The sequence below is a fragment of the Podarcis vaucheri genome (genome assembly GCF_965113315.1).
Source record: "Podarcis vaucheri genome assembly, chromosome: 5".
Lineage (NCBI taxonomy): Eukaryota > Metazoa > Chordata > Lepidosauria > Squamata > Lacertidae > Podarcis > Podarcis vaucheri.
This window is the reverse complement of record NC_138763.1, coordinates 5,327,392-5,351,149: the sequence shown is the minus strand read 5'-3', so window position 1 is coordinate 5,351,149 and position 23,758 is coordinate 5,327,392. Positions and strand designations below refer to the sequence as shown.

At 48.5% G+C, this 23,758-nt stretch overlaps 1 protein-coding gene across 5 annotated transcripts in view; it reads right to left on the bottom strand.

Moving 5' to 3' along the window:
• The window catches only part of DIS3L2 (DIS3 like 3'-5' exoribonuclease 2), a 203,649-nt gene that overhangs the window by 85,507 nt on the left and 94,384 nt on the right, over nucleotides 1-23,758 (bottom strand). For all 5 annotated transcript variants that reach the window (XR_014220095.1, XM_082223950.1, XM_082223951.1 and 2 more), the window contains 4 exons: nucleotides 20,338-20,432; nucleotides 18,642-18,889; nucleotides 12,269-12,442; nucleotides 274-353 (listed from right to left, as the gene is read on the bottom strand). Coding sequence is in view for 4 of the 5 variants with exons in the window: in XM_082223950.1 (XP_082080076.1) it covers nucleotides 274-353; nucleotides 12,269-12,442; nucleotides 18,642-18,889; nucleotides 20,338-20,432 (597 nt within the window). In the remaining variant the exon portion in view is untranslated. The remainder of the gene's footprint in view (nucleotides 1-273; nucleotides 354-12,268; nucleotides 12,443-18,641; nucleotides 18,890-20,337; nucleotides 20,433-23,758) is intronic.

The following is a 23,758-nucleotide window of genomic DNA, read 5'->3' as shown; positions in this document are numbered from 1 at the left end:
AGGTTATTGTATTTTAGTGTTCTGTTGGAAGCCGCCCAGAGTGGCTGGAGAAACCCAGGGCATGTATGTATGTATGTATGTATGTATGTATGTATGTATGAATGAATGAATAAATAAATAAATAAATAAATGTTATTATTATTAAGCAGGGCTGCTGGGGTGTTCAAATTCTTAACGCCCCTGGTGAGCTACATGTTTGAAAACACACAGCAGCTGCTATAAACGGACATCCATGCGCACAGACACTAAAGCGACATAGGAAACCCATCTTACCATCTGGAAGCGGCTTGCAAGACAAAGCGTCGTCAAGGTCCCTGGCGGTTGAGGGGTCAATGGTGAAGATGCATTCTTGCCTATCAAAAACAGGGAAGAAACAAAGAAAACTCAGCACCGGGGGCAGCAAGTTCATCTATTTGAAAACCGGCTTCTGAAAGGAGCATGGATGTTATAGTAGGTGGACTTTTGGTCTGGTCCAGCAGGGAAATTATTAGGTTCATGTGCTTTGTTCAGATCACATGTCTCCAAATCGAGGGATAGTATATCACCAGGGCTGAGCTGTGAGCCAGGAAACTGCCAATTCAAATCTTGCCTCCTCGGCTATTTACCGTATTTTTCGCTCTATAACACGCACCAGACCATAACATGCACGTAGTTTTTAGAGGAGGAAAACAAGAAAAAAAAATATTCTTAAAGAAATAGTGGATATATGATTTTTGTGGTTCATGCTGTGGCCGCAGACATGTGATCAGACAGTGAGTTTGGAGTAGCCCAGTGCAAAAATCCTGAGGATCCATGTAGATCCATGCTTTGTAACCACGGAGGAGGGAAGGAAGGGGAACCATGGATCCTCTGCTCACGACTGCAGCAGATCCCCACCACCACCCGCAGGCATTCGCTCCATAACACGCACAGACATTTCCCCTTACTTTCTAGGAGGAAAAAAGTGAGTGTTATGGTGCAAAAAATACGGTATTTAGAATCATAGAATTGTAGAGTGGGGGGGGGGACGACGACCCCGAGGGCTGTCTAGTCCCCAGCAATGCAGGAATCTCAACTAAAGCATCCATGACGATAAATAGGAGTAGCTGGGAAAGCTTAGTAGGTGGAGCATGAGACTCTTAATCTCAGGGTGGTCGGTTCTAGCCCCACGTTGGGCAAATGATTTCTGAAATGCAAGGGCCCCTTGCAACTCTACAATTCTATGACCTGCAGACCACTTAATAACAATAAAAAGATCACTAAGTGGTTTACCTAAATTAATATAAAATATTTATAAGAAAGCATCTATGAAATCAACACTTTAAAACCAAGAAGACATTACAGTGGTACCTTGGTTCTCAAACGTAATCCAGAAGTCCGTTTGACTTCCAAAATGTTCGAAAACCAAGGTGTGGCTTCCGATTGGCACAGGCCCCCCAGAAACAATAGCTGACAGCCTCATTGGACATTTGGCTTCCAAAAAACATTCGGAAACCGGAACACTTTCTTCCAGTTTTTCAGCATTCAGGAGCTGAAATGTTCGAGTACCAAGGCGTTCGAGAACAAAGGTTCCACTGTATAAAAATTATCACAGCATAGAACAAGCACCCATAATAAAATGGCATGCCGTGAACCAACTCCCTCCTCAGTCCCTCTGTCTGCAGGTTGGGGCAACAGCGCTCGCCTGTCAAAAGCAGTGTATAAATTCTACTGCACCCACAACACACACATTTATTTATGTATTTCATATGAATGGCAGGTGGGGCTCTTTTGCCAATTTTTATTCCTTCATGTTTGCCCTTCACATGGTATTGTCGTTGATAGATTTATATAACGTGCCTCGGGCTTTAGGTTATGCAGCTTTAGAGCTAGCGAGAGAATTCCTCTTTCATGTGCTCGGAGACCCGCTATCCGGTGACAAACCGACTGCAGCTATAACCTGCTTCCACAGATACATATTCCTTCAATTAAAAACCCATTAATGAATGGAATTTCAAAAAAGCGACCGCATTCCAAGATACACTGCTTACATAACGTCTCGATTTACAGTCTTCGGCAGAATCAGGTCCGAACAGAGAGGGAACGCCCCACTCATGCAAGGGGTCCCACGTGGCCTTATCAGGCCGAGTTAGAGCCCGGGGCACGACGACTGTGACCCCGGACGCCAGCCCTCAGACACTTTGAGCTCGGCCAGGCAGATGACGTGCAGCGGTAGACAGCAGGGAGCTTAAAACAACTGCTCTCTTGTGCTGACAGGTCTTAAGAGAAAGGATTAAGGGGTCCTCAAGAAACCAGAGGCCGCATGGGTTTTGTTTCAATGGAACAGGTCGCTTAGTCCAGCTGTTTGGTGCTGCAACCGCAAAGCCCTGCCACCCATCGCGATCTGTAGCTGCAGGCAGTTTAGAAATTAATAGGCTGGCAGCGGCAAAGGGCCTGCGTTGGAAATGAACGGAACATAAATACGCCGGTGCCAGAACTCTCAAAGCACATCGAGGGAAATGTAGCAACAAGCAGGCGCTCCGCTTTGAGACGCTCGGCCAATTAAATCTATTAACGAGGTCAACAATGGGGCCCCGGTTCACGAGAGTCCATGCCTGCAGGGAGTGCGGTATGGAATCCCAGCTCCGGACCACTGAACGCCCAAAACATATCAGGCCCCCTTTTTCTCCTGTGCAAGAAGGGAGAGGCAGCATGCAACAGATCTGCTGACGGACTTGCAGGGCTGAGTTTATGGCAGCTTATTTAAAGCATCCCTGGATGCAGCCTTCATGGGCTTGTTCGCAGTTGTAGCCTACCCCATCCTGAAGCCTTATAGGGTGGCTTAAAGAAAAACTAAAACCCCAAGCTCACTCCTAATTAATGCAACTTATTTAGGCTGTAATAACTGGTGGGTGGGTGGGAGCTACAACTTCTGTCTGTGCCTCTGGTGACTGGTTGCAATGAGCAGATGATGTCCGATGGTCTTGTTCTCCCTGCGGCTTGTTGCTTATTGCAAAATATTTATTCAGACAGAAGCCAAAGCGGCTTACAGCAGAAACAAAAGTGGTCAAACGGCCAGGCTGCTAAGTCATTTCAGGCTCCAGCTGAGAGCTCACATAGTTGAATAGTCCTCTCCAAACACATACACACAAGATCCCTGCATACGGAAAAGCAGCACATCGGTGTCCTGGCTCCCACTCCAAAACGCACAAGCAGAGGCTCTTACTTGCAAGTAAGAAAGATATACAGTGGTACCTCGGGTTAAGTACTTAATTTGTTCCGGAGGTCCATTCTTAACCTGAAACTGTTCTTAACCTGAAGCACCACTTTAGCTAACGGGGCCTGCTGCTGCTGCTGCTGCCGCCGCCGCACGATTTCTGTTCTCATCCTGAAGAAAAGTTCTTAACCCGAGGTACTATTTCTGGGTTAGCGGAGTCTGTAACCTGAAGCGTATGTAACCTGAAGCGTATGTAACCTGAAGCGTATGTAACCTGAGGTACCACTGTATTTAATCAGGCAAACAATAGTACAGTCATACCTCAGGTTGAAGACGCTTCGAGTTGAGCGCGTTCGAGTTGCACTCCGCGGCAACCCGGAAGTAACGGAGCGTGATACTTCCGGGTTTCGCCGCTTGCGCATAAGCAGACGCTGAAACTGACATCACGCGCATGAGCAGAAGCAGCAAAAAGTGACGCGTGCATGCGCAGACGTGCCATTGCTAGTTACGTTTACCTCTAGATGCGAACGGGGCTCCGGAACGGATCCCGTTCGTATCTAGAGGTACCACTGTATAGGCTCAGTGACACTCTCAATTCAACCCCTGCTCCTTTGGAAATGACCATGCAAGGCCCAAAGCAGTATTTCAACTTGAAATGTAGAATTGCCTCCTGAACATGCACGCTAGCTCCCATTCTGATCTCCTAGCACAGCATGCGGAACCAGAGGCCTTCCTTCACCCACTCAACTCATTTCACAAAGACAAAATGTAAGATATAAGCACACTTCAGCAACCACCGTTATCCATGAGAGGTGAGAGCTCAGCTATGGCCTTTTGTTTACTACAGTTTGGATTTTGTGGGTCTCGTTTAAACTTTAACAAGGCACCGCCATGACATTTAACTGTAAAAGGTGACTGCATGTCTAGACAACTACATCTTGAAGCTGGTCTCATTTCTCTTCCCATTGTGAGCAGACACAAGGGAACGCTGACCTGCGAGGTATTCAGCCCGGCACCCAGACTTCTGCGCACTTGCTCTCTCGACTCAAGAGGGCTGGCATTTCAAAACCGGGTGGGTGGGGTATTTTTAGATCCTTGAAAGTCTCAAACATTGTTTCTAGGACCTTGATGAGCTCCTTCTTGGAACGATGCGTCTCAGGCCTGGAAAACAACCATTTTCACTCGGGAATAGGCGTCCCTCCTTGCTTCAAGTGTGTTTTATGCATGAAACAGTATTTCATAGCAACAGCAGGAATACGCCCCAATCTCGTCACAGCAAACACCTGTCCCCAATCATTGGGTAAGTTAGACGCATACAATCGTAGAATTGTAGAGTCAGAAGGGTCCCCCACGCGTCATCTAAGCCAACCCCACTGCAAGGCAGGAATCTCAGCTGCAGCATCCATGACAGATGGCCATCCAAGCTCTGCTTAAAAACCTCCAAGGAAGGAGAGTCCACCACCTCTCGTGGGAGAGTGTTCCACTGTCGAACAGCACTCACTGTCAGAAAGTTCTTCCTGACGTTTAGTCGGAATCTCCTTTCTTGTAACTTGAAGCCACTGGTTCAGATCCTCCCTCCTGGAGCAAGAGAAAACAAGCTTGTTCCTCTTCCATAGGACAGCCCCTGAGATATCTGATCATATCTCCTCTCAGTCTCCTCTTTTCCAGGCTAAATATACCCAGCTCCTTCAACTGTTCCTCATAAGGCTTGGTTTCCAGACCCTTGACCATCTTGGTTGCCCTCCTCTGCACACCTTCCAGCTTGTCAACATCCTTCTTAAACTGTGGTGCCCATAATTGGACACAGTCCTCCAGGTGTGGTCTGATCAAGGCAGAATAGAGTGGTACTATTACTTCCCTTGATCTGGACACTAGACTTCTGTTGATGCAGCCTAGAATAGAATTAGCTTTTTTTTTTTTTTTTGCTGCTGAATTACACTGTTGTTCTGTAAAAAAGAAAAGATCTGGCTATGCTAACCCCATCTATCATTTTTTACAGACATCAGGACTCCTATTCTGCCAAAAAACGTAACAGAAAGCACAGCTATACAACAAATCATTCTGGTTAGAGTGAAAGCTAAACCTGTTTGTGACTACAAGGTACACACATCCATAATAATCTAGCTATTGCGACCCGGGGAAACATAATATGTCCTCCTGCTAGATTTCTGTGGGTTGGAACTGGCACACCATCAAAGCACCGGTCTGCTCCATGAGCTGCAAGCCACCAGCACTAGTCTACAGCTAAATTTTCTTACAGAGGCAAAGAGGATAGGGGAGAGACCAGGAAAGCTTCAAGAAGCAAAGTTTCAGCACCATCAATACTCCTCAAATGTCCACCTTGACGTAATAAAGGAATCTGGCCCTGCTATTTTTGCTGAGATAATGAGATTTCTGGGCTCCTGTGATCCACTTATGCTCCCACTCTCACTCCTACACAGGAAACCCACTTGCATCATCATGCCAAACAACTTTTAATCAGGAGACACCGGCTCATCTAATCCTGCTGGGCTGAGACAGGCTTTCTGTCACATGGTTTTCTGCATCTGAAAGTCTTCCGCCTTGTCTAGGCTGAGAAGCTGGTGAGACAGGGCTTCAGGGCTGCCATTTTGCATTACAGCTCAGAAGTTAAGACCTGCTCAGGTTTGGTCCCAAGTTATCAAGAAGAGTGGCTTGTTAAAACCCACAATTGAAGTCTCCTAGATTAGATGGGACTAATCTATTGAAATCACGGAAGGACAGGCCACTGAGACCATTTGGTGTCATCCTCAGACTTGTTAACTCCACTGCTCAGCCCTAACGCCACATCATTTACTAACAAGATAACTTCCAAGTGCACATTCTTGGGAGAATACATTTCTCTCCATTGCGAGAGCCGGCCGTTTACGCCAACTCTCTTCTCCCTCTCGCTTTCCCAGTTGCCATTCCATTGGTTTTGCCAGAGTTTGTGCTCCTTTCTGTTCTTCTCATTTGGGCAAGCCTTGTTTCCTCAAAGAAGCCTTCTTTCCTTTCATAGCTTCCATCAGGCGACAGAATGCTCCTCCACAGAAAACAATATCCCCTTAAACAGAACACGAGCACGTCAGGGAGAAGGATCCTAAGTCTGGCTCCCAACATGCTGGTTTTCCACACGGAGGGTTTTATTCCGGCCGGCTGACATTCAATTCCATCTTGCGATTCCTTTGCCTGTCATCTGAACTGGCACCACCCCAACCCAGGTCAACCATCTCAGGGAGAGCTAGACACACCAGCAAATTATATACATGGGGGTACCAAGCCCAAGTAAATTGCTAGCATGAAACGGCAGGCCTGAATAGCTCAGTTGGTTAGAGCATGGTGCTGATAACACCAAGGTTGCAGGTTCAGTCCCCCTATGGGGCAGCTGCATATTCCTGAACTGCAGAGGGTTGGACCAGATGATCCTCAGGGTCCCTTCCAACTCGACAGTTTTATTATTCTTTAGCCCCCTTTCCATGCCTATGAAGCAACTTATAGCCCACTGTTTCTACCATCACAACATCCCTTTTCCTTGACTCCAGTTTAAAATGGCTTTTAATGCTGTTTTGATGCTGTTACCCACCCTGGGACCTTAAACGGTGAAGGGCAGGTAATAAATATAATAGCAGCAGCAGCGATAAACTACTCGACTTGAATGAGACCCATTAATTTGCGGTTTGGGTGCACCTCCGCTGGTTCTGACAGACGGCAGCCAAGCTTAGCAACCTCCACACCACCAGTCGTCGTCCCCACAACTTATCAGTTCCCTGCACATTTCTACACATCCTGTTCCAGGAGAACAGGTTTTGCTGTTCCTAGAGTTATCACCAGCTTGTGGCATGAACAGTTTCCAGGCACTGAGCTATTTTATCAGATCTGCGCCTTCCACCTGCTGAGGGGAACCCTCTGTCCCCGGAAGCCATGCTCCTTCCCGTCCAGCTCCCCGAGACAAATCTGTCCCCTCCACCTCTCGTTTTGTCAGCCGACAAGCCTCTGAATACTAGCGTTGCTAATCCCAACAGGCGGGCAGTGCTACAATGCAGGGACTTCCCCGTTGCCTGGAGTTTCCAGCTAGAAACAGTGCTAAGAACAGCACCTCCGTGCCCAGGACAGAACAAAAGCCAGGCGAGGAATGCTTTGGCACGCTTGTTCGACTGACGCCAAGGAAATCTTTAGTCCCTCGGAAGATCCTGCTTGCCATTTTAAGCAACATCCAGAATCACCTGGTGCCATATCTCTGAACCCGCAAAGATTTCAAGCGGATCACCTTGATCCATGTCAGAACACCAAGGAGTGGTGGGTGGAAACTGATGAGTGGGGCAGCGGGAGAAGTAGGATTGGAGACTGACTTGGGAGAAGGGGTCAGTGGATACAGAGGAACCTGTATCAGCCGGAAGACGAGAGGCAGAGGCAGGAGAAGCTGCAGGATTGAAGAGCAAAGAACAAGTGCAGGAGAAGGGAGAGGTTGGTCAGGCTGGTGGGGAGTCAAGGGCTCCTAAATCATTTATTTATTTATTTGATTGACTGACTGACTGACTGACTGGTTGGTTGATTGATTGATTGATTGATCGATTTACTACCCTTCATCAAAATAACTCAGGGTGGTTCACTGTCTCCTCCTGCCCACTGTCTCCCAGGACCAGAGGAGAACTGAAGACCGAGGAGCAGAAACAGGGTGCACTGGGGGATAGTCTCTGCCTGCTTGCATGCAGCTTGGATTCTTCCCCTTTCTATCAATGCCTCTTTAAAAAAAACCAAAAACTCTTCACTTAATGGACCCTGCCTCTATAACCCTGACAACGACCCTGCAATGTTGGCCAGCCTTATTCACATGCTGCAGCTAAGGAGGTTAAAGCTCAGGAAAAAAGAGTAGTGCATTAGGCCAGCTCATCTATTTGTGACCATGGGCCAGACCTCACCTGTCTCACAGCTCATGCTCCTAACTAACCAGCAAACTAACTCAGTCAAGAATCCTCTGCCTGTAAACTTCTCTCAAATGTGGGTGGGGGGACCCCCAGAACCACAGGGGGTCCTCCTTGGAGATTCCCATCTATGAAAGCAACGTTTCATTAACTCCGCCTACAGGGATGCAGCAGGCTCATTAACTCCTGCCGGTTTTAACAGAGCTCCTCTTCTGGGCTTAGGTCTCTCAGGCAACAATGCTTGCTTGCTTGTCTGTTGTGTTCAAAGCCTGGCACCCCTAACGTCTGAGACAGGGTTTCAGGGCGGCTTAGAACAAACTCCCCATTTCGGACGGCAACCCACCTCACGGATCCGTCCAATTTCCTTGCCGCAACACCCTTTTAACTGCACTAGGTATTTTTAGTTCATTGTTTTCTATTTTGGCAGCTGAGAAAGTGCAGTGTGTAATTCTACCTCCAGTTTCATATTCCTTCTTAAAAGTGAATACAACATCCTGTTTATAATAATAAAATCACTGGTTGGCAGGATGACACTCGGTGGAAAAAAGAGGGAGAGAGTGAAGAATAAAGAGAGAGAGAGAGAGAGAGAGAGAGAGAAAGCAACTGGAAAATTGAGAGCCAGCACATTTTGGTGCCAAGTTTCACATTTGCAACGGTCCAGAGGAGGTCACAGGTCTCGCTCGCAACCGAAGGCGAGGAGTGAAGAACGATCCCCACAAACTCTCCCTTGTTAGACTGTGTACGCCATCTCCTTTCGAGCAAGGGATTTGCCCTTTTCAGGAAAAGTGACGTGAGGCTTTTCCCGCAGTCATCCGAACAACAGGAGACATGGAAAAGGCAGTGCGGCTCAGCCCAGAATGACCCTTCTCTCTCTCTCTCTCTCTCTCTCTCTCTCTCTCTCTCTCTCTCCAGGATTTGGGGTTTTCTTTCTTTTCCCACTCTGGGAGGACTTTCCTGGCTAGGTTGCTTGCCCCAGTTTAGCAGCAAGAGAAACAAAAAGATATGAATGAAATTAAAAACACTTGGAAGAAGCCACAGAAGCAGCTCTGGGGTTTCTTAGGTTCACTTAACATTTCCTTCCCCAGCGTTGCCCCTGCGCCCTGGGTGGAAAGTTGCGCTTCAACGTTTCCTTTAACACACACCCCTTGCTTTTCTCCTGCACTCTGTGCCATAAAAACTGGCAAGGGGGGAGGGAGGCAAGGAAAAAGACAGAAGGAGGTGGAGAGGAGGAAGAGGCCTTGGACCCTGCAACTTTGGCCACTCCATCCCTTCAGCCTTCTCAATGCCGTTTGAAATTCCAAAAGAACACATCGCCGTTTCCACCTTCGCCTTTGCTTGCTTTGTTCGGCTGTGAAACATTGGCTCTAATCAATCCAGCTAGAAGAGCAAAAAATAAATGAAACTGTGCCCCCCGCTTCCTTAAATGAAGACATATCGGACATGAGAAATGCAGCGATTTTATTTTTCACTGTTCTCAGAGAGGACAGGGCAAGAATGGACTCCCATTGCAGGTAAAGGTAAAAGGTAAAGGACCCCTGGATGGTTAAATTCAGTCAAAGGCAACTATGGAGTTGTGGCGCTCATCTCGCTTTCAGGCCAAGGGAGCTGACGTTCGTCCACAGACAGCTTTTCCAGGTCGTGTGGCCAGCAAGACTAAACCGCTTCTGGCGCACCAGAACACCATGATAGAAACCAGAGCACAAGGAAATGCAGTTTATCTTCCCGCTGCAGTGGTACCTATTTATCTACTTGCACTGGTGTGCTTTCAAACTTCTAGGTTGGCAGGAGCTCAGTGGTTTAAGTAGAACTTCTACAGGCAAGCAAAGGAACAAGCTGCCTTCCTCCCTGGGGATTTTCTCAAGAGAAGGTGGAGGTGGAAAAGGCATTTTAAGGAAGTCTGTAGTACAGGGTGGCTTACGTAGAGAGCAGGGGCTGTGTCTCCTGGAAACTTGGCAACCTAGAACACACTGCCTGCAGTAGCAATGGGCTCTTCCGCCCTGAGGGTAGAAAGGTCTTGGGCTATACCACTACAGACTGCAGGTGGGAGTTTCTGCTGTGTGTGCATACACAAAATCCCTGTACATATTCGATTAGTGTAAGAACGTAAGTGTCCTGCAGCTGGATCTAGAGGCCAGCGGCTGATCTAGTCAAGCATCTTGCTCTCACAGCGGCCAACCAGATGCCTATGCCTGCAAGGGAGAAGAGTTTTAATCCTTTTCGAACCCTGTTCATCTCCTTGACATGCTGGTTTTCTATATGCAGGAAGGGGTCCTGCTTTGTTGCACGAAAGAGGATTCAACGATACAAGTCCCTGCCTGTAATGTGAAGCGAAACAGTCCAGAGATAAGGCTCTGGCCACGGTGAGAATTAGGCCTGAGCTCCCGTGGGCACTGGCAGGTTCTGAGACTCTGCCAGCGCTGAAGCAGGGGGCTTAAGGAACAGGGGTGTACGACAAGCAGCACTGACACTCCAAGCAGTGTGGTTTGGAGGCGTTCCTGGACAAGAGCACTGAAGGAACGTCACCAGCAGGGGCCTCCCCCATGCTTCAAAGGTGTCTGATGCCCTGATCAGTCTAGCACAGGGGTCTGCAACCTGCGGCTCCGGAGCCGCATGTGGCTCTTTTACACCTTTGCCACGGCTCTGGGGCGGATACTAGCGAGGGGAGGAGGTGCATTGTGCGCCCCGAGACTCCCCACTGTGGCGGGCGCTGTACTGGCTGTGACGTCGCATGGGGGCGGTGCATGCGTTAGTCACACACCATCCTGATGTCACCTTCCCGCCCGCTGTCAGATCACAGCTCCGGCGATATATTTATTTTAAATGTCGCAATGGTTTTGCGGCTCCCAGTTTTTTTTCCCTTCGGAAATGGGTCCAAGTGGCTCTTTTTGTCTTAAAGGTTGCAGACCCCTGGTCTAGCAGATGGGCCAGGCACCCATTTGCCAGCTTGTCAAAGCAACTGTTCCTGGTGCTCTAGGAAAACGGGTGCCCAGTCGCTCCCCAGCCCCAAAAACTCACGCTGTGGTTTGGAGAAGAAGGCGTGCAAGAGCTCACGCACAAGAGCACTCTCCCCTTCTTGCAGTTTCCAGCAACAGGTATTCAGATGCTCTGCTGCCTCTAGCTCTGGAAGGAGAGCCCTCGATCCCAGATGCTTCCTGCGTGCCGCAGAATTTGAGGAAGTGGAATGCCACAGTTAGTGCAGATAACTGCAGCGTGATTGCTGACAGGAGTGAGACCTTGCCAGCATGTTCTACTCTGCTCAGAGATCGGCACTTGCTGCTGATTCATTACTCTCTGGAACTCTCTGCTGTGTTGTTTTTGGCATCTGCTAAAAACCTTCACTTCACCAAAGCTACCCAGACATGTCAAAAGCTGCATGTTACAATCACTTATAGTTTTATTGCGTGCAATTGTTTTAAAAATACTGATTTTATTTATCTTTCATTAACATTTCGTGTCAACTTGTTTTTTAAATTTTCTTTCGGCTGACTTTTTAAAATGAATATTTTAAGTTGTTTTATGTAATCTGTTTAGAGGCTGGCTGGCAATCCGAGCCAAGATCTGTAGACTCAAGAAATGGGCCTTTGATGAGCTACACAGCTTATGAAAAGGGAGGAAGCAAAAGCTGCTCTCGGCGCTTTCGTTGCAAAGAGTGCATGAGCCACCAAAGCCCACAGGCAGGTTTGGAGATTTCCAACAATCCTCATCACGTTTCCTGCTTTCCATACGCTGGTCAACAGACACGACCCATAAAACGTGTTCTACAAAGTTGACAGTTTTATTATCAAAATGTGCCCGGCAAGAGGGATCCATGCTACTGAGAAACCTGCTACTGTCGCAGTCACAATTAGATCCATGAAAAAGAAGATGAAATTAAAGGTACTGTCTGTACATTTTGCACCCCACCATGCCAAAAGCTGTAATACTGGACCAAAAATAAATAAGTAAAGGCCCCAAAGTTCTCCAGTTTGAGCCTTTCATTCGAATATGCCCTCCTGTCCTCACAAGCCCTTTAAAGGCAAAACTTCCCAAACACAGAAGCTGTCTGCATCCAACCGAAACTTGAGACAACTTGGCCTATTTTCCCTGTGAAAGAATCCCAGACCAACTACAGCCCCATCCCAAGGCAACCTGTAAGCGGACAAGAGGCCTGAAAGAAAACGGCTGAGATTTTTACCTTAAATCTCTCCTCTTGGCAAATTCTTCTGGTGGGATAACCCAGGGGAGGTTCTGGGGAAGGCACTGCAGGACATCTGGCTGGAAGTCCGAAAAATCCACGCCGTATTCCGTGAGGATGCCTTCCGTTTCCGGCTCAATTTCACCAGCCTGCCCAAGACTTTGAGCCAACTGCCTATGAAAAGGAGACACAGAAGTCGAAGAAGGAGGGCATAATCATTTTGAGCAGGTTACAGGATACTTTAACAACCCCCAATGGAGCATGCAGGTGAGGTGGGGGGGGTGTTCTCTACCAAGCTAGAGGAGAGAGGGAAATGGCTAAGAGGATACAGCAGCCTGCTCCATCCTGGTGCTGTCCAGACAATATAATAATAATAATTTATTATTTATACCCCACCCATCTGGCAGGGTTTCCCCAGCTACTCTGGGCGGCTTCCAACAGAATATTAAAATACAATAACCTATTAAACATTAAAAGCTTCACTAAACAGGGCTGCCTTCAGACGTCTTCTAAAAGTCAGGTGGTTGTTTATTTCCTTGACATCTGGTGGGAGGGAGTTCCACAGGGCAGGCGCCACTACCGAGAAGGCCCAATGGCCACACAGGCTAAGGGTGATGGGAGTTCTATTCAAAAACATCTGGAAGGCACCAAAATGGGGGAAGGCTGGGGCACACTTTTTGCCGGATTACAATATGCATGAAACCTTGCAGAGCAGCAGAAACCAACCTGCCTATATTCTACACTTAGGATGGGAGGCCCCACACAGTAGACAAGAAAGTCAGGTCTGAACACTAAAGACCCAGGCTCAAATTCTTTGCTCAGCTGGAGGGGGGGTCATTTGGGCTACTGCTTGATCACACGACTGCCTGCTAGCTTGTAAACTAATTGCAAACTCTGAAACACTTTCTGGGCATTGTATTAGAAAGGGATCCTCCTACCCTGCGGCAAAAGATTTGAAGGAGGGGAGAAGTTCTTCCTTAGGGATTGCCACATACTTGCAAGGATTAGTTACAAAAGTGGCCTAAATATAAGCCTCACTTTTTCCCAAATTCCCACCGTGAAAAGTTAAAGTGCATCTTAATTTCACGACCTTACAAAAACTGGCCTTTACGATACCACTGCTGAAACAGATATACAGTAAAATGGAACGGGTGTGAGTGCCTGCAGAATTTTAAGGGAGCGAGTTATACAGTGGTGCCTCGCAAGACGAAATTAATCCGTTCCGCGAGTCTCTTTGTCTAGCAGTTTTTTCGTCTTGCGAAGCAACCCTATTAGCGGCTTAGAGGATTAGCGCTATTAGCGGTTTAGCGGCTATTAAAGGCTTAGCGGCTATTAAAGGATTCGCGGATTAGCGGCTAAAAGGCTATTAGCGGATTAGCAGCTTAGAAAAAAGGGGGGAAGCGGGAAAAAATCAGAACACTTGCAAGACGTTTTCGTCTTGCAAAGCAAGCCCATAGGGAAAATCATCTTGCAAAGCAGCTCAAAAACGGAAAACCCTTTCGTCTAGCGGGTTTTCCGTCTTGCGAGGCATTCGTCTTGCGGGGCACCACTGTATTCAGGTATTGTCTTTTCTTCTTCTTTCCTCTCAAATTTTAAAGGTGCGGCTTATATTCGGGTGCGGCTTATATTGGGGCCAATATGGTATCTTGGTGCCCATGGCCAACAAAGTGGTTCTCTCCAGCTCAGGGAGAGACCAGGGTAGAGTCACCCTCCTGCTACAGATCTCCATTTGGCTTCCTCTGGCTTAAAACACACCGGTTCAGACTTAAAGAAGGGGAAGGGAGATTAGTAGCAAGGTTCAAAGACCTATTCTTGGATAAATTCAGGATTAAGTTGCCCAGCATATTGCTGCAGGTGCTTTTTACATCCAGCAAGAAAGGGCCACAAACAATGGGATCTTCCCCACGGGACAGGACAATACGTTGTGCAGACATGCTTCAGACAGAGCTAAGAGGCAGACATGACTGGTTCTTGGAGAAAATGGGATGCGTAGAGCAGTCTGGCCTGGTAACAAGGATGATTCATTTGAAAAAGAAAATTATTCTGTCATTAAGTTTGTTGGGGAAATCTCCGAGACAAATGGCAAAGTAGCAAGTTACAGGAAACAGGGAGGTTCCCCAGGCGCAAGACTGAGGAGTCAAGCAGAGCTGTTCTGCGCAGAGCTGAATTGTTAGAGGCAGGCAAGCCATCTACCCTGTGCTGGAAAGAAAGCTTTTTCTACGCCTAGGTGAAACATCACGGTTATGCATATTCAAATGCAAGCACTTTGGGGCATGAAAGGGAAAGAGATGGGAAGCAAAGTCCAACACCAACGCCGGCCTGAGCCTGGATCAAGGGACTTTTTGCAACCAGCAACAGCAAGTCTTAGAGACTCTGCAGAACTATTGGTAATAAGGGCCAGACGCATTTGCACCATCACAAATGGTGTGTGTGTGAAAAAAATTGAACTGTTCACAGTTCTTATTCGTTCCCTTTTTGTGATGCCAATTTGGGCATTACTGCTCCCCAGGGAACTTCCTTAATACCCTTCTGCAGATCCCCAGACAACACTAACGTCCTGCTACAGAGAACAGCAAGAGGATATCTTAGGCGGTTGGAAAAGCAGACAATGGTAATGTTATGCAGATGCATCCATATTAACCGGCAGATCTCAGCCAAGGGGCCTCAATAACGTCAAACAGCTAGGAGCTACTCCCAGTTTTTCACAAGTGTTTCCAGTAATGCCAAAAAGCACCTCCTCTTTGGGTGAGTTATCCACACCCCACGCAAAAATATTTGAATACTCACTTTTATAATGCCCTTCACTTACCCTCACTGCCCAACTGCACTCAGTGACCTCATTTTGTAGCCACAGCCAACTGGGTAATTAGCAAGGTGACCTCATTGCATCACCCAGGTAAGTAATTCAGGAAAGAGGGAGGAATGTTGCCAAAATGCAGACAACAAAGGAAACAATGGCACCAGGCAATATTTTTTTTAAGAGGACAATAAATCTTCGTAATATCTAAGTGGTTGCATTTTTTACATTTTCAGGAAAAATGCCTACGCCACTGAATTTGGTATTGCAAAATCGAAACTGGAAAGCTTTCGCATCAGCTCTTTCTCAGCTCAAACTGACCCAAGCTCTATCAATCTCAGGCGCTTGCCCACTGTTGAAGAGCAAAGTTTGGTGGGTATTGGGAGCCAATGCAGCTTGGGGGTTCAGCTCTGACTGATTTGCCAAGTGTGCCCTTGCTCCCAAAAACCAAAGAGGCAACAGAGGTCAGGAAATGATAGTCAGATCAGCGCCAAGAGACTCAGTGAGGCCTCCAGATCTTCGGACCCTTGCACCCAGCAAACCTTGGCGTATTCCGGCCAAGTGTCCCAAGCGATACCTCTAAATCCTGACCCCTCCAAAGATGCAAAATGCTTAACCCTGAACCACCTGCACACCTGCCTCTTATCTGCCTCCTGCAGTTGCTCTCTTTCAGGTGAAGCTATGAGCCAGCCAAGGGCAATGAAGGTACCACCCTAAGACCTGTAGGGGGGTATGATGGGATTCTTCCACAGAACCACACCTTCAGCTACACACAACCCATGATCTTTCCTCTGCTGCTACTTTCCCCACGTAAAGCAAACTGCAAAAAACAACAACCCCCTCCTCTGTTCACCTGTCAAAGCAGCCACCTTCCAAGAGGGAGGAAGGACCTTTCGATTGACCACCAGGTGGCACCCAAGAGTTGTGGAAGTGAAGCCCCTCCCCTAAAAGCACACCACCAGGACACAGTCCAGGCTTCACTCGCCCCTGATCAGGATCCACTTCCGAGGGGGATTCCGAGGGCACAACCTCAAAGGAAACCCCATTCCCTTTTTCACATTTCTTAGGGTAAGCGGCAGGGCAGGCAGAGAAGGTTCTTACCACTCAAGACCAACGTCTTTCAGGTGGGGCGGAGGCAGTCCCTAGCCTGAAACCCTGGCAAGCTGCAGACAGTGACAACATTGGGTCACCACTAGGCAGAGGGCCTTCTCAGTAGTGGCACCCGCCCTGTGGAACACCCTCCCATCAGATGTCAAAGAGATAAGTAACTATACAGATGTCAAAGAGATAAGTAACTATACAGATGTCAATGAGATAAGTAACTATACAACCTTTAGAAGACATCTGAAGGCAGCCCTGTATCGGGAGGTTTTTAATGCTGTTTCATTATGTTTTTATATTATGTTGGGAGCCGTCCAGAGTGGCTGGGGCAACTTAGTCAGATGGGTTGCATAAAAATAAATTATTATTATTATTATTATTATTATTATTATTATTATTATTATTATTATTATTCATGCCACCTCCTCACTTAAGATGATGATAAATTTATAGCCCACCCATCTGGCCGGGTTTCCCGGCTCTGGGCGGCTCCCAATAGAATATTATTATTAATAATAATTATAAAAGTGATAAAAGATCAAACATTTAAAAACCTCCCTATACAGGGCTGCCTTCAGATGTCTTATAAAAGTCAGATAGTTGCTTATTTCCTTGACATTTGATGGGGGGGAGTTCCACAGGGTGGGTGCCACTACTGAGAAGGCCCTCTGCCTAGTTCCCTGTAACCTCACTTCTTGCAGGGAGGGAACCACCAGAAGGCCCTCGGAGCTGGACCTCAGTGTCCAGACTGAATGATGGGGGTGGAGATGCTCCTTCAGGTATACTGGGCCAAGGCTGTTTAGGGCTTTAAAGGTCAGCAGCAACACTTTGCAGTTTTGCAGAACTGCTCTTTCTGGGGTAACTCAAGCATCCGTAGATGTGAAGCCAGTGGCGTAGCGTGGGGGGTGCGGGGGGGCCAGCCGCACCGGGCACAACATCTGGGGGGGCGCGCTCGCACTCGCAGCTCTCTGCCCCTACCTGGCTCTCTCTCACTGCAGTGCTGGCTGTGCGAATCCGATCCGAGCCGCCGGGTCGCCGCCCACTGTGAAGGGGGTGGGTGCCAAGCGTGCGGTGCGGAGAGAGAGCGAGGGACTATCTGGGGGAGGGACAGTGCAGCGGCCGCCCAGCGCAGCGCTGAGCGTGGGAGAGAACCACACCAGACCAGACCAGGCAGCAGCAAGAAGAAGCTGGCAGCGGCGGCAGGTTAGGGGTTAGGGGGCGCAAATTACTTGCCTTGCCCCGGGTACTGACAACCCACGCTACGCCACTGTGTGAAGCTATCTTGTCCAAGCCAAGCCATTGATCCATTCAACCTCCTTGACAGGCAGTGGCTCCCCAAGGTCTCAAGCAGGGGCCTTTGCCCAGCCCTGCGACAACACAAACCCTTTAAGGGTGGGGAAAAGGCCAGAGTGACAGGCAGGTAAGTATAGCAAAGCATACAGCAGAATGGCTGCATAGCCAATGTTGCGCCACACACAAGCGAGATGACAGGGATCAAACTGGGACCTCCCTGCATGCTAAGCCTGCGCTTCACTGCCCTTGAGCTGTGGGCTGCTTCCTAGACCCCTCATTTCACCCAATTTCAGCCAGCAGCCACATGTTGGATGCCCACAATGTGCTCCATGTGCAGCTTCCCTTGGCTTGGTCCAGAAGATGCAGCCAGTGCAGAATGCGGCACCAAGATTGCTAACTGGGATGTCCCATCAGCGCCATGCTAGGTTCCAGCTAAGGGAGCTGTACTGCTTGCCACTAAGTTGCCAGTGCAGTTCAATATTTGACCCTCAGCCCTGAATAACCTGGGACCAGGTTACCTAAGGCACCACCTTGCCCAGTATATCACTGCCTGGCAACAGCACTCCTCAAATGGTTCACTGCTGAGAATGCTACATACCATCAGCAGTGGACTTCATATGCACTAGGAACTGGGCTTTTAGTGTTGATGCACCAGCCCTCTGGAATCAGTTACCTATGGCTGCCTTGGGCTCCTTCAGGAGGAAGGGCAGGATATAAATTAATCAGACAAACGCCCAGTGTTTCTGACATTAAGGCATCTACTAAAGCATCTTTTGTTTGAGAAGGCTCCCCCCTTAAGTGTGACCCAGTTATTTTATAGGAGTATTAACTTCAGAACTGTAAGTATTGCTTTATCGCTTTTAGCATACTGAGTCTGTAACCTCTTGTGCTTTGATTTTATTCTTTTGACTGCCAAGGTGGCTTATGAAACCTGCAAATACATAAATAAATACAGTCATACGTCGGGATAAATACGCTTCAGGTTGAGCGCTTTCGGGTTGCGCTCCGCGCCAACCCAGAAGTAACGGAGTGCGTTACTTCCAGGTTTCACCACTTGCGCATGCGCAGACAGTCAAAATGACGTCACGCACATGCGCAGAAGCAGCAAAACGCCACACGCGCAGACACGTCTTATGTTCTGTTCGCATCTCGAGGTAACACTGTACCTATGTGCACACATACCCGAGGGCAAAGTTGCTGTCTTCCCTCCAGTCCACGATACGGCAGATGAACAGTGTGTTGGAATAGTCCTCAGGCCTGGTGATGAAGTCCGGCGGGCAGTCAGCCAAGGCCACATACGCACGAGGCACTCTGTGGTCCACGGGCGAGAACATGGCGCACTTCTTGAAGAGCTCGCTGTTGCGGTCAGTCAGGAGGCGGATGAAGCCGGTGGCTGCCCTGGAATGCTTTTTCTCCAAGATGTAGACCACCTGCAGGAGCCACAGGGAGTTGCCCACGGGAGCGCAGGAAAGGGATGCACTTAATTCCAAACAACAGAGCAAAGGAGCCAAGCCCAGAACAAACCCACGGCGTGCCGAAATGCTTTCACATGGGCCATGGCTACTCCTCTTTTTAAAGAACACTCCCCAGAGGCGAGAAGCAGCTGGCCGGTCTTGTGCCTACAGGGCAGCCACGGCCACATAAGAACAAGGAGGGGAAGCAGCCTGTTCTGGGCTGGACATTGCAATCACCTGGAAGGAGCAGCTCCAAATCTCTGGGGGAACTCCAGGATCCAATGCTCTCATGGGAGGCGCAAGTGGTGACATCAGAGGTTAGGAGTGCCTATTTCCACCCACAGCTGGTTTGGCAGCTACAGCCCCTTGACTTGGCCATGGCACTCCGTGCTCTGATAACCTCCAGACTGGACTATTACAATGTGCTTTGCATAAAAAGGTAAAGGGACCCCTGACCACCAGGTCCAGTCGTGGCCGACTCTGGGGTTGCGGCGCTCATCTCGCTTTATTGGCCAAGGAAGCTGGCGTACAGCTTCCAGGTCATGTGGCCAGCATGACTAAGCCACTTCTGGTGAACCAGAGCAGCACACTGAATCGCCGTTTACCTTCCCGCCAGAGCAGTACCTATTTATCTATTTGCGCTGGCGTGCTTTCGAACTGCTAGGTTGGCAGGAGCAGGGACAAAGCAACGGGAGCTCACCCCGCCGCGGGGATTCAAACCGCCGACCTTCTGATCGGCAAGTCCTAGGCTCTGTGGTTTAACCCACAGCGCCACCTGCGTGCTTTGCATAGGCTGCCCTTAAAGACAACTTGGGAGCTTCAGTTGGTCCAAAATGCTGCAGCCAGGTTACGTTTAGGACTCACAATAACCCACTTTAAAATAGCAGCGCTGGTTGCTAGTTTGTTCACACGCCCTAAACAAATCAGGTCCCCCCCCCCAATATCAGATGTCCTTGAGCTGAAATAGGATTTTATTTATCGCACCAGCATCCTGCTTTTCATGCAAGGAGCTTAAGGATGAGTGCAAAGAGCCCCACGGCCCAGCCCTGTCTGATCACCCCAACAAGAACGGTGTGGTAAGTGAGGCTGAGAGAGAGAGACCGGCCCAAATGAACCCAGGGAGCGCTGCATGGCTGAGTGGGGATTTCTTAACATAACCCCACTTCAACATGTCGCCCTGAGCATTTGTGGCATTATACCAAGCCAGGTCACGGCATTCATTTGGTTTAATACTGACTACACTGACTGCTAGCAGCTCTCCATGATTTCAGGGTGTGGGGTTCTCTCCCAGCCCTACCTAGAGATGCCTGGGACCTGGGTGGGACCTGGGAGCCTCTGCCGCTGCGGCCATTCCCCTTGCTTTCAGGGGAGTGGAAACAAACCCTTCAGACAGCACACTGAGGTCAGTTCCAACGAGATGCTACCTTGGCCGTCTTCTGCAGGAACTGGTCCGGATCGTTCGGCTTGGAAGAGTCTTCCTGTTTCGCATGGCGGGGGCCACAGGTCTCCAGGTCCCTCCCTACGGAACACACACATAAAAACGCACACATTACAATTGCTTCCTTCCCTTCCTTCGAGCCTTTTAATGTCCCTGCTTGGCAGTCCCGAGGGGCAGCTTGGAGCGCCGGCCCGGACTGAAAGAAGCCAAAGGAAGAGGAAAGGGCATGTCAAAATTGCCTTGGAACAAATAGCGGCATTGCAATATCCCTCCAGGCTGCAATGGGAAACAGATATATGGTCAACTTCCATTGTGCACATCTGCTAAAATAAAAATAAACCCCAAAATTTACAAGTACATCTATACCAGCCATAATAAACAAAATGGTGGAAAACACGCTCTATTTATTAAATGCAAATAAAAAGCGTTAGAGTTTCCTGGCATTTCTTGCGTTGGGGTGACTTTAACTTTTCGCATTACATAAATAGTCCCCTTTAAGTGATCGCGTTCATTAAAATATTTAATTTCCTTTAAAGAATGTTATGAAAGGTTATAAAATGCACATTTAGCCTAGAATTCAAAACCGCACCTTGCAAGGAGATAGTCTTCGGCGAAGGGCCAGCCATAGTTATTTCATAAAGCTTATGAAAAGCCCTGCATCAGTCGTCCAGGGATGCGTGGGGGGACGTGTGGCCCTCCACATGAAGCTAGGCTCCAACTCCCAGCAGCCCCAGCAGCCAGCATGCCCAATGGGATGGTCAGAGTTAAACAATTTCTAGAGAGCTGCAGGTTCACTACCCTGCTCTAAGGGAGGGAGGGGTGAGAGAGGATGCCAGCAAGACGTAAACCAAGAGGCAACGGTTATCCATTTATTTACTTATGAATGTTCAGCCCCAAAGGCTCCCAGAGTGGCTTACAGAACAAGGAATTAAAACAAGGCAGGCCCTGTAATCTTTTTCTTTCTTTCTTTTTAAAAGCCACAACATGCAAAAAGTGAGGGACAGGGAGGGAAGAGGAAAAAACCAAGTTCAGGCACCAATTCTTAGATCCAGTGTGGTAGAATGGTTATAAAGTTTTGGAGTAGGACCTGGGAGAGTAAGTTCGAATCCCCACTCAGCTAACAGGGAGAAATGTAAAGTATTGCACTTGGGCAAAAAAAATGAGAGGCACAAATACAAGATGGGGGACAGACCTCACCTGGAGTACTGTGTCCAGTTCTGGGCACCACAATTCAAGAAGGACACTGACAAACTGGAACGTGTCCAGAGGAGGGTAACCAAAATGGTCAAAGGCCTGGAAACGATGCCTTATGAGGAACAGCTAAGGGAGCTGGGCATGTTTAGCCTGGAGAAGAGGAGGTTAAGGGGTGATATGATATCCATGTTCAAATATATAAAAGGATGTCACATAGAGGAGGGAGAAAGGTTGTTTTCTGCTGCTCCAGAGAAGCGGACACAGAGCAATGGATCCAAACTACAAGAAAGAAGATTCCACCTAAACATTAGGAAGAACTTCCTGACAGTAAGAGCTGTTCGACAGTGGAATTTGCTGCCAAGGAGTGTGGTGGAGTCTCCTACTTTGGAGGTCTTTAAGCAGAGGCTTGACAACCATATGTCAGGAGTGCTCTGATGGTGTTTCCTGCTTGGCAGGGGGTTGGACTCAATGGCCCTTGTGGTCTCTTCCAACTCTATGATTCTATGATTCTATGGAGCAGCTCCCTGGGTGACCCTAGGCCAGTCACCATCTCTTGGCCGAACCATGAGATCTTGGAAGTTAAAGGTGGCATATAAATTAAATAAAATACTTTCGTTCTCATAATGACCAGGCAGCATAGAAACAGCTCATGGGCAGGAGCTGCCTATGGAGGGATCCCTGCTTCCCATCTCTCCCTCTGAGGCTGCCAGGTGGAATTGCAGCTACCAGGTGACAGGACAGGTGACATGACACAGGTGACGCGCTTGTGCTCTTCCAATTCATCTCCCAGTCCACTTAAATTAATTTCCCACCCGCAATCTTAATTGTTCTCTGCTCCACATGGGTGTGCAAGAAGAAACAAAAGAACCAGAGGAATACCCAAAACTCAAGCTGCCAATGTTGAAAATTAATATGCTGTGGTGCCCCTCCTATTCCTCTCCCGTTCCCCACTGCTGAAGAACTTCCAAGTGTCTCTCTTTTCCAGGGATATTCCTGGATTTACGGACGCCGTCCCAGTTTCTGATTTAATCCTGCACTGTCCCGCTTTTCCTTAGGACATCCCTATTTTCATCAGAGAAATGTTGGAAGGTATGGAGTTATGCAGCCCCCGAGCCAAGGAGATGATACAACCTTGAGGAGCCATCTGAAGCCAGTCCTGATTAAGGAGGCTTTTTAATGTTAAATGTTTTGTTATGTTTTTATATATGTTTGAAGCTGCCCAGAGTGGCTGGGGCAACACAATCAGATGTGTGGGGTATAAATAATAAAATGATTGTGATTGTGATTATTTAGGATGTCTCTATTTTCATTGGAGAAATTTTCATTGGAGAAATATAGCACAAGGAGACCATTCCATCTGCAAAAGGACTCCTGCTTGCCCAGTGGATCAATCATCTCCTCTGCTCCCCTTCATGATGTTCTGGGGGGTTCCCCTGTTCTCCACAGCAGATTTTGGGGAGGCCCTGGGGGCATGCAGAGAGAGGGGCGAAAGCTTCCTTACAGCAGCAGGAATCCTTGCACTAGCTTATGCGAGTGGAGCGAGTTAGCTGAATCCGGCCCACACGGCCTACGACTGTGCAGGAGGAACTTGGCACCATAGAAACTGGTGCTTGTGGGGGGGCATCCGACACAGCCTCTCCCTCTTCCTTGGGTTTATCTAACGTCCTTGAAAAGCCATCTAAATCTAGTGGCTGTCCCTGCATCTTGTAGCAGTAAGCTCCACAAAACGCCTTGTGTTTCGTTTTGCTTTGCTTCTTTCTATTCCAAATCCCTTGCCCATCCGTTCATCCCTGAAACGTGCACCACAGCAAAGAGATCTGAGACATTAAGGAAGAAGCAATCATGACCGGGCATTTAACTGGGTGCTTCCAGGACCATTCTAGGAAGAGCGCTGCTCCCTCGCCAACCTTGCATGCCCAAGCTGCTTATGAACAACGGGCCAACGCTTGCACCCATTGCTCCAGCAGTCAATGAGGGGCCACGATCAGGCAGAGGCAGAGTAACTGAAAAAGCGGCACCGGCAGCCCGCGACTTCTATTGGCCTCCAGTGGCGGGGAGTCACGTGGGCACACGCCCAATGAGAACTGCTGCGCAGACGAGTCTGAAGAAGCGAAGATGCAGGCGAGCAAAGGGAGAATCAAGGAAACTGGGAGAAATCCCAGACAGCTGAACAGGGAGGTAAAAGTGTGGGGATAAGGTGGGGAGGGGCAGAG